The sequence below is a fragment of the Chionomys nivalis genome, chromosome 1 (genome assembly GCF_950005125.1).
Source record: "Chionomys nivalis chromosome 1, mChiNiv1.1, whole genome shotgun sequence".
NCBI classification, from domain to species: domain Eukaryota; kingdom Metazoa; phylum Chordata; class Mammalia; order Rodentia; family Cricetidae; genus Chionomys; species Chionomys nivalis.
This window is the reverse complement of record NC_080086.1, coordinates 110,978,693-110,989,060: the sequence shown is the minus strand read 5'-3', so window position 1 is coordinate 110,989,060 and position 10,368 is coordinate 110,978,693. Positions and strand designations below refer to the sequence as shown.

Below are 10,368 nucleotides of genomic sequence, written 5' to 3'. Positions count from 1 at the left end.
GCTTCTGGAGGCTGGGAGGCTGGGCCATTCTAAATCAGCCAATCCCTGTCAAGCCTGGATGCCTCCTCCTTGCCTGGGAAAGTGGCCAAGATGGGGGTAGAGTTAGCTTGGTGCAGAGAGGAATCATCATAGACCGGCAAAACATGAATCTTAGGACTCTTGTGGGACAAGGTTGATGCTGAGCTACGTACTCCCAGCATTCCAGCTCCTCTGTGGATGTGGTACACTAAGTAAAAGGGTGAATTTGGGAATCCACAATCAGAATCTGACCAGCCTGGTCCCCATCATCTCCTGAGCTTCCGCCCAAAGGACTGTGAGGATAGATAGCAGGCACTGTTTTCCAGTGAGAAGGCTGTGGGACTGAAGAGTCTGCCCACCAGTTGCTCAGCCTGGTGGATCGCAAGTCCTGTCTTCTCGCAGAAACAAGACTTTCTGGCGCACAAAGAAATCCCAATTGGGGTTTCCGGGTCCAAAGCTAGGGATCAAGAATACAGCTGAGACTGGGGTGGTTAGAACTGGGCAGCGCACAGAGTATGGTATCCCGTGTGGAGTGAGAGAGATCTTGAGCAGATATGGGATCCAGGGAAAGGTAAGTGTGAATTCACACGCGTGAATACCAGCAGAAGCCAGAAGAAGGCATCTGCTCCCCTATAGCTTGAGTTACAGATGGTGGTAAGACACCTGACATGGGTGCTTGGCGCTGGCCCTCTGGAAGAGCAGGAAACATTCTTAACTGCTGAGTCATCTCTCTGGTTCCCTTTTTCTCTCTCTCTCTCTCTCTCTCTCTCTCTCTCCCTTCCTTCCTTCTTTCCTCCCTCCCTCCCTCTCTCCCTTCCTCCTTTTTTCTTTCTTTCTTCTTTCTTTCTCTTTCTTTCTTTCTTTCTTTCTTCCTTTCTTTTTCTTCTTCCCTCCTTTCCCCTCCACCCCTTCCTTCCCTTCTCCCTTTTTCTTTCTTTCTGATCTTTTGGAGACAGTTTCTCTGTGTAGTCCTGGCTGTCCTGGAACTTGTTCTATAGACCAGGCTAGCCTTGAACCCAAAGAGATCCACCTGCCTCTGCTTCCTGAGTGATGGGGTTACAAGATATGCACTCCCGAACCCAGACCAACTTCTGTTTCTAAATTGGAGCCCAAATAACACTGTAGCTGTATCTACTCTCCTGTATGATCATAACTTGTGCATTTTGTTATTTTGAGGCAGTGTTTTATTTTATGTAGTTAAAGATGACTTATGCTTCTAAACCTCCTAATCCAGCCCTGAGTGCCAGAATTACAGGTGTGCTCCAGAGTGCTCAGTTTTTGCAGAATTGGAGACCAAACCCAGGGCCCTCTTTTTTTTTTAATCTATTTTTATTTTATATTTATTAGTGTTTTGCCTGCAGGTAAGTCTGTGTGAGGAGGTCAGAAACCCTGAAACTGGAGTTACAGACAAGTGTGAGCTGCTATGTGTGTACTGGGAACTGAATCCCCATCCTCTGGAAGAACAGCCAGTGCACTTAACCATGCCACTATCTCTGTAGTACCCTCTCCCCCAGGCCTCTTCTATGTTAGGTAAGCACTCTACACACTGGGCTACAGTCCAGGCTTCTAATTTATATTTTTAAAAAAAGCTCAGGAGAGGAACAAGGACTTAAAGGGACAGTGGACAGGAGCAGTTACCGCTTAGGCTTTAGAGACAGAGCAGAGAGGAGGAGGGCTACTCACAGAAATGCATGGGAAGGGGTAAGAGGGGAGCAGGCGATAATGAGGAGAAGGAAGAGGAAGAGAGGGAGATCAGACTGTGACGCCATGGAAAAGACAGATGGATTCAGACCTGTCAATCAAATGGGCATGACTCTTGACTCAGTTGCAGAGCGATCCCCATCTCCTGGACCACCTGCTCCCTGCAGCTGTGTTCACCCCACCCTGAGAGGATCCTATAGACCCACCAGCAGCAGCTTGGTAGAGATGTCCCTGACTTCTGACCTGGAGGGGTTTATGAGGGGCTGGCTAGGTTGGACTGGACCAGCCAATCGCTGCCAACCCTAACTGCCTGCTCCTGGCCTGGGAAGGTGGCCAAGATATGGGGGTAGGGCTGGCCTTGTTTAAAGGTAAGGCAATTGGGGTTGTAAAGCACTTGATCCTTAGAACCTGGACACTCCCTTCTGGGATGAGGGACACGAATGGAGGCGTGGGCAATGGTGATTCAGAGTTGCCATGTGCCCAACACCCATGCCCTTGTAAGGACAGAACATATTAGGCAAAAGAATAGAATTTCAGAGGCCCAGGGGACCAGGATCAGGTAATCCTGGTGCCAGAGCAGCTTGCAAGGTGGAAGGATCTGTGCAACATTTCTTGGTGTGGAACTAAGGTTCTGTGATGCTCTTGCCTGACAGCCTCACAGCCTGGGAAAATTCACGTTCTTCCTCCAAGGCTTGGAGTCTAAGAAGACTAGGGTCCAGGTGAAAAGGATCAGGAATAAAGAATCCAGCCCTGCTGGAGATTACCCAGGTCAGATTGCAAAGATAATGAGCCCAGCTGCCAGAACATGGCTGGGGCTGGGCTGAGCTGCGGGGCAAGGGGTAGAGGGACATGTGGGGTGGAACTGAAAAGACTTCTGAGGAGATGGGCGTCCACTGAGTCCTCTTTCTACATCTGACTGTGGGATGGCCAGCTCTCTTGACTGCAGATCTCACAGCTGGGGACGCAGCTGTCCATGCAGAGTCTTTGAGGAGGAGAAAGGAGGGCCAAGAAGAGGGAGTGAAGGAAGAGCCTGGTGATTCCTACAGGACCTGCTGTGGGCAAGTCCTATGTGCAGAAAGTGGAGCGTGTAGGGAAATGTCTTAGTTAGGGTTTCTATTGCTGCGACAAAATACTATGACCAAAAAGCAAGTTGGGGAAAAAGCATTTATTTGGCTTACACTTCCACATTGCTTTTCATTATTGAAGGAAGCCAGGACAGGAACTCAAACAGGGCAGGATCCTGGAGATGGGAGCTGCTGAGAGACCTCAGAGAGGTGCTGCTTACTGGCTTGCTTCCCATGGCTTGCTCAGCCTGCTCTCTTATAGAACCCAGGACCATCAGCCCAGAGATGGCACCACCCACAATGGGCTGGGCCCTCCTCATTGATCACCAGTTGAGAAAATGCCTTTTAGCTGGCTCTCATGGAGGCATTTCCTTGACCGAGGCTCCTTCCTCTCTGGTGATTTTAGCTTGTCTCAAGTTGACACACATAAACCAACCGGTACAGGAAAGTACTACATTATGCAGCATCTTCTCCATAAAATGCGCTTACTGTATATTGGACGACCGTGGTGCATTCCTCTGGACAGGCTTATGAGGCTACTTCCTGGAAAGATGAACTGGAGAGGAAGATCCTCCCCTAGAAGGCAGCACTTTCTGACTGCAGCCCCGATATAAAGAAACCTGAAGGAAAACAAGCAGTGTTGCCTTTTCCTGCCCACCTTCAAGCCTTGATGGCGAATGGATCCACTCGGAATCTGCTGCTGTTTGTGGACACTGGAATCTAGATTTGCCATTCTTCCAATGTGGACTGAAGACCGATGGTTCTTCAGGTACCCTCCAGGTTTTGAACTGCTGAGGCATACAGCTTCACGGACTGAGCAAGTACAAGGTTCTCAACTTCACCATACAGACTTCTCAGCCTCTGCACCACACAGATTCAGCCAGAATTGTGGAAGACATGCTGCACCTCATTGTATTCTCATTGTATTGGCTGTTCCTCTAAAGGAACCATGCACTCCTCAGCAGCCTGGACCAGAGTCCTGATGTCACAGGGGGAGACGCAAGTGATGGCATCCAGAGGAGAAAAGACATTTATTTAATAGAAGAACTAACAAGTCCCTGCCCAGATCACATGATCCCACTTGAACCACCCTGGACCCTGTCCAGACTTTGTGATTGGTTCCAGAGAGCAAGTGCTCCAAGAGTCAGACTCCTAGCAGAACGGCTACGAGAGACGGCATGTGGGTAGAGTCAGGCTTCCTGACGCTGTAGGATGTTAGGAACGGCCTCATCTCCCTCTACCTGCTCATCGCCATCTCAATTCAGTTAGCAAGAGCATCAGGAGGCTGCCTCTAGAGCCCTCAGAAGGGTGGTTTGTGCGCCTTCCCCAAATCCCCACCGCAGTCAGGGACACGTTGAACCCATCTCTTTCGAGCCTGCTGTTCTCAAACTGTCCTATAGAGGGAGCATTCTCCAAGGTCAGGAGACAAACAGGACCCACACTAGCCCTGCGGAGTCTTCCAAGATTTACACAGGTATCTGTAAGAGTTCAGGGATCGGCAAATCCCGGTCCCCCAACTCGTCATGAGCATTGCTATGCTAGGCAGAATCTTCAAAGCCTGTTCAGAGCAGGAAATGAAATGGAGCAATTACTCTAAGAAACAGTTTGCTCCACCATATAGCAAAGAATGGAGTATTTCCTGGTGAAAAGAACCATCTTTTAAAAATGATGGGCACCATAAAAAATGCACTCGGTTGTTCAAAATATGTGCAAGACATCTATAATGAAAACCTCAAGGCACTGGTGCGAGAAATTCAAGGAGAACCAAATAAATGGAGAGACATACAATGTTCATGGATAGGATAACTCAACAATGTTAAAATGCTGATTCTCTTCAAATTGACCTATTGATTTAAAGAAATCTTAAAATCCAAGCAGCATTCTTTGTAGAGGTAGACACTTCCATTTTGAAATTAATTAATTTTGAGACTGGGTCTCACCATGTAGGTCAAAATGTCCTGAAACTCCCTATATCCACCTGCCTCTGCCTTCTGAGTGCTAGGATTAAAGGTGTGCACTACCGTGTTCAGTTGATTATGACATTTATGTGAAAACTCAAAGGGCACAGAATTGCCAAAATTTATTTGAAAATAAAAGTAACACACTATACACTTATGAGAATCATGGGGCTGGAGAGACAGCTCAGATGTTAAGAGCACTTGCTGATATGAAAGAGGATCAGGGTTCTGTCCTCAGGACCACAAGGCAGCTTACAACTGTCTGTAACTCTAGGTCTGGGGGTCGCAATGCCCAATTCTGGATTCTGTTGGCACCTATGCTTCTGCATTCAGTGTACTCAAGCATATAAAATAAAAATAAAAATTTTCCTTTGAGACAGGATATCTCTATATAGTCCTGGCTGTTCTGGAACTTGCTGTGTAGACTAGCCTTGAATTCACAGAATTCACTTGCCTCAGTTTCCTGGGTGATAAGATAAAGGCTTGCACCACTACACCTGTCATAAATAAACAGGCAGCCTTGAAAACATACACACAAGGAACTATCCAGACTTAGCAGGATATATTTAGGAATATATATGTATATACATATATGCATATAGTAGCAATTAATGAAAAAGAGGTCATGAATTTGAAGGAGGGTGGGGAAGGATATATGGGAGAGTTTGGAAGGAAAAAAGGGAAGGGAGAAGTGTTATAACTACATTATAATCTCAAATAAATAAATAAATATTATGGGAATACTGAGTATGGTGGCCAAAAGCTAGCAATTACAGTCACTTGAAACAGTCCACCCAGTGACTACCAAAATACCCATTTTCTATTCTTCTCCCAGACAAAGGGCACACAGCAACACTCCCAAGGGAATTTTACCCAGAGTTCACCAATTCCCTTTATTTGCTCAAAGTCTAAGATCTTCCTTGTTGTGCGATGCTCCCTCAGGTTCAGATGTGGGTGAGTGTGGTCTGAAAGGTATAAAGTCAAAGGTAATTATCACTTCAATACACCAAAGAGTAGAGTCACCAATGTAGTAAGACCATTTAAAATTTCATTTGCGGGATGTGGAGTGAGTCAGTAGGGAAGGCAGTATGTTCCAAACCTGCTGGCTTGCATCAGTTCAGGGTTCTAGGCAGTGACTCTGATTCCCTTAAGCTGTTCTCTGACCTCCACATATGCATGGTGGCATGTGTACCCCCCCCACACACAAAAAAAATGAACATGTAAATGTACTTTAACATAAAGCAATAATGGCGGCATGTGGAGGCACATAACTTAATCCCAGCACACCAAGGAAGCAGACATAGGTGAACTCTGTGAGTTTGAGGCTAGCCTGGTCTCCCTAGCAAGTACCAGGTGAGCCAGGGTTCCACAGTGAGGCTCTGTCTCAAATGATTGTAAACAAATAAATAACCTCATGCGAGACTTGTTTCCGTTCATGGTAAATTATTTCGGTTATGTTTCTGGCTGTTTGTAACTCTCAAACGTGAATACTTTTCCAATTCTTTAAGTGAATATATGACATGAAAAGGTAATAAAATACAGAGTCAGCTAGGAGTGTAGCTCAGTAGGGGAGAATGTGTTAGGTTCTGGGCCCAACCCCATCACTGACCCCCTAAAAAACAAAACACAAACAAAATACAAACAAACAAACAAAAAACAAAGACAATTTAGAAGAGGGCAGAAACCTAAAGTTAAATGGACTTGAAATAGAATTTTGCTTTAAAGCCATTTCTCACATTAGAAAAGAAAGAAAAAGCTGTCTATCTATCTATCTATCTATCTATCTATCTATCTATCTATCTATCTATCTTTGTTTTTCGGCACAGGGTTTCTCTGTGTAACAGCCTGGCTGTCCTGGAACTTGCTCTGTAGACCAGGCCTACCTCTGCTTCTCAAGTGCTGGGATTAAAGGTGTGTGCAACCACTGTGTGGTAAAACTATTTATTTTCAATAACTTTTTTTTTTTTGAGGCAGTGCTTGTGTATCCCAGGTTGGCTTGGAACTTGTTGTGTAGCCAAGAATGACCTTGAATTTCTCACCTTCCTACCTCCAGCTCCCAAGTACTAAATTTTAGTCTAGTAACACCATGTCCGATTATGGGATGCTGTGGTTGGAACCCAGGACTTCCTGCATGCTAGGCAACCATCCTACCAATAGACCTGAGCCCGGCTTTGAGACAGTATTTCACTGTATAGCCCAGGCTGACTTCAATCATTAGTCTCTAATGATCCTTTCCTTCAGCCTCCTGAGTAGGGGAAGGATAGGCATGTGCCACCATGCCCAACTGAAACTCAATTATTTTTTAAACTAAGCATGCCTACAGCAAAAGCCAAGGCTTAATTTTTTTCTAAGACTTAATTTATTTATTATGTATACAAGGTTCTGTTTCCATGTTTGCCTGCGCACCAGAAGAGTGCATCAGATCTCATTACAGATGGTTGTGAGCCACCATGTATATAGTTGCTGGGAATTGAACTCAGGACCTCTGGAAGAGCCACCAGTGCTCTTAACCTTTGAGCCATCACTCTAGCCCCTGAACTTCAATTTTAATGGTCTTGTGACGGGGAAAAGAGAAGTCAAAGCCCAGAAATGATTCGATAAGGTAAGCTTGCCAGAGCCTCCTGCAAACAGTGAGAGACTCGCTATTTCAGCAAGGTTGCTGAAAAGACAAAAGAAAGCAGGGGAGCCTGTCAGTATGATTTCATTTAAATTTTAGCTGCGTTAGCTATCTCAAGCCCTGAAAATTATTTAACACCATCCTCCAGTGTTCCAAGCTTGAGGAACAATTGTTTTCAGATTCTACAACTATCCCTTATCAAGTCGGGTCTCGCGTAGCGACCCACTTCTGTAAGTGCAGCATCAAGAAGACAGAAGAAGCAGGAGGATCGCTCTAAGTTTGACGAAAGAGGATAAAAAGGTGGAAACGTAGTTGGAAAGTTTCTGCATCCCAATAAGCCTCTCCGCAGATGCAATAATCCAAATCAGACCAAATTAGAAAAAGCCCAGGTTTAATACATATCACTCTCCGGGATGGCTTTCTAGCCCTGCAGAGAGGAGATAGGAAAGGAAGACTGAAAACCCATGTGTTTGTTCCGGGGGGGGGGGGGAGGCGGGGGCATTTTAATACCCTGTGGGAGTAGTTTTGAACATCCCTGGGGAGGGGGTCATTGTTTGGCGGACTTTCTCAGGAGTGGAGTCTGGACTGAGGCAGCAACAGAGAAGGGGGCTTGGAGCTTCCATGTGAACATTCCAGACTCTTTGGGTATACGGATGCCAGGGGCGGCAAATAGTGGTGAATTTAAGGGTTTGCCTCAATGACCACAGAGACTCAATTCTGCCGGAAAGACTGTTCCTCTCTCCTACTCAAAACACCTGTGGTAGCTCTCATAGGATGAAGTCTAGGCTTGAGCTCCAGGAGAACACTCATCAGCAAGAGGCAGTGAGGATCTTGGCGTCAAATTCTCAATTGGTGCTCGCCGCCCAGGCATAAAAGACAGTTCTACTTATTCAGAAATCTAAAGAGGTAAGCGGGTGGGTGTGGTGGAACCAGGCCAGGTGTGGAGGTCACTGTGTACCCGTGCTTAGCGGCTCTACCCGCAACCACAGCCCGCCCTCCGCTCTCAGGATCAGCTCTGGCTGCCTGCGCGGCTCCTTGTCGTCAGGCAGGACACGGAAGCGCAGCAGTGTGAGCGCCAGCGCCACCTTCATCTCGCTCATGGCGAAAGTCTGTCCTATGCAGTTCCTGCGGGAGGACAGGGTGGGGATTGCACCGGGACCCGTGCAGTCATTCCCAAGCCAGACACACCCTCGGACCCAATCTGACCGGGTCTCTGATGCGCCTGGTCAGTCTGAGGGGCAGAAGGGCACTGATGTGCCTGGGACCCTGCATGGCCTTCTGTATTACTGGGGCCTACCATAGCTTCAGTGCCAACTCAGACCAGGGCAGGACACTGAGTACAGAGCCTTTGACCTTGCAGCCCTGCGTTTTGCAGGCTTTTGCCCACAACCCAAGCAAAGGTCGGTAAGGAATCTTGACCCAATTTTCCCCTGTCCCCACCATCGGACCCAGATTCCTGCCCCCTTTACCCCAAGATCACCGATCTCACCTGGGCCCCGCAGAGAAGGGAATAAAAGCCAGAGGTGACCTCTTCTGTGGAGTTTCTGGGTCAAATCTGAAGGGGTCATAGACCTGCAAGCCAGGCAAGACTATGCTAAAGGGTCGTGTCTCCCACCACATTCTGCTGGCCGCAGAAAAGACAAACATAGAAAAAGCCGGATGATTTCCCAGGTAGGCCTCTTCCCCAGGTCCCAGAGTTGGGGAAAGGGCAGGGTCACACCTCAGGATCTGGCCAGACGGAAGGGTTGTGATGAACCCCGAAAATGCTGATGACACAGACATTCCCTGTCGAGTAAGGGGACAACGATGAAAAGGTCCACTTTGTTTCTGGGGACCTCCATCCTAACCAGACCCCTCTTCCCACTGATATGTAGGGCACCTTTGGGGATGACCCGACCATCTGGCAGCACAACGTCCTTGGTGCAGCAGCGGGAGATCATTGTGACCGGGGGATGCAGCCGCAGACTCTCCTTGATGCACATGGTCAGGAAGGGCAGCTGGGCCAGGTCGTCCCTAAGGAACATGCCACATAGTTAACCAGGAGCAAGACCAAAAAGTCCTGCCCAGCCTCTCTGCCACTCGGTGAGACTGATCCATACACAGTTCTGTACCAAAACTATTGTTCTTAAAAAATAACTATTTTTTTTTTAAATTATGAGTGTGCATGTGTCTCCCACATATGTCTGTGGAGGCCAAAAGAGGGTGTCAGATTCCCTGGAGGTGGAATTATAGGTTGTTGTGGCCTGTCTGATGTTGGTGTTGGGATCTAAACTAGATTTCTCTGGAAAAATAGTTAAGTGCTCTTAATTGTTGAGCCCTCTCTGTATCTCCTTGGCTTTGGTTTTTTTCAGGTCTGATGTTCACCTTGAACTAGTTATGTAATGAAGGATGACCTTTAACCTTGATTCCCTTGCTTCTACTTTCTAAGTGCTGGAATAAAAGGGATATTAGTACACTCCAGATATGCTCATGAATACATGAGAAGTTAATATTTGGTAAAATAAAGAGGGTGCGCGTGCATACACACACTCAGGAAATCTTGAAAATCAACAGATAAAGAACATATGACCCAGGAGAAAAGTAGAGAAAGGGTATAAACTAAGAATTCGGGGGGGGGGGCGGGGAGCAAGCATAAGATATCTAAAAAGAGATGTCCAAGTTGGGTCTATTATTCCTGCAGATAAAAGGACAAAGGTGGTAAATTCCAGGCTAGCCTGGGCTACATAGATAGACAAGTCTATAAAAACCAAAGGAAGACTGGCTTAGTGGCATACATTCTTAATCCCAACATTTAGGAAGCAGAGGCGGGTGAAACTCTGTGAGTTCCAAGTCAGCCTGGTCTACATAATGAGTACCAGGACATCCAGGGCTAAGTAGAAAGAGACTATCTCAAAAAAAAAAATTTTTTTTAAAGATCAAACAGCATCCCAGATGTTGTGGCTCACATCTATAACTGTAGGACTTGAGAAGCTGAGGCAGAAGGAGGCCAAGCCCAGCATAGGCTATGCAA

The 10,368-nt window shown here is 46.8% G+C and overlaps 1 protein-coding gene across 2 annotated transcripts in view; it reads right to left on the bottom strand.

The window, feature by feature from the left end:
- Positions 1-7,209: 7,209 nt before the first annotated feature.
- Positions 7,210-10,368, bottom strand: part of LOC130888300 (cytochrome P450 4F6) — a 28,917-nt gene continuing 25,758 nt past the window's right edge. Inside the window, exons 10-14 of one of the 2 annotated variants that reach the window (XM_057791218.1) lie at positions 9,238-9,371; positions 9,079-9,143; positions 8,848-8,930; positions 8,317-8,483; positions 7,210-7,546 (exon numbers count right to left, since the gene is read on the bottom strand). In XM_057791218.1, coding sequence (XP_057647201.1) covers positions 7,467-7,546; positions 8,317-8,483; positions 8,848-8,930; positions 9,079-9,143; positions 9,238-9,371 — 529 coding nt within the window. In that variant the 3' untranslated portion in view covers positions 7,210-7,466. Of the gene's footprint in view, positions 8,484-8,847; positions 8,931-9,078; positions 9,144-9,237; positions 9,372-10,368 lie in introns of both variants that reach the window. The other variant, XM_057791217.1, reaches the window with a different exon arrangement.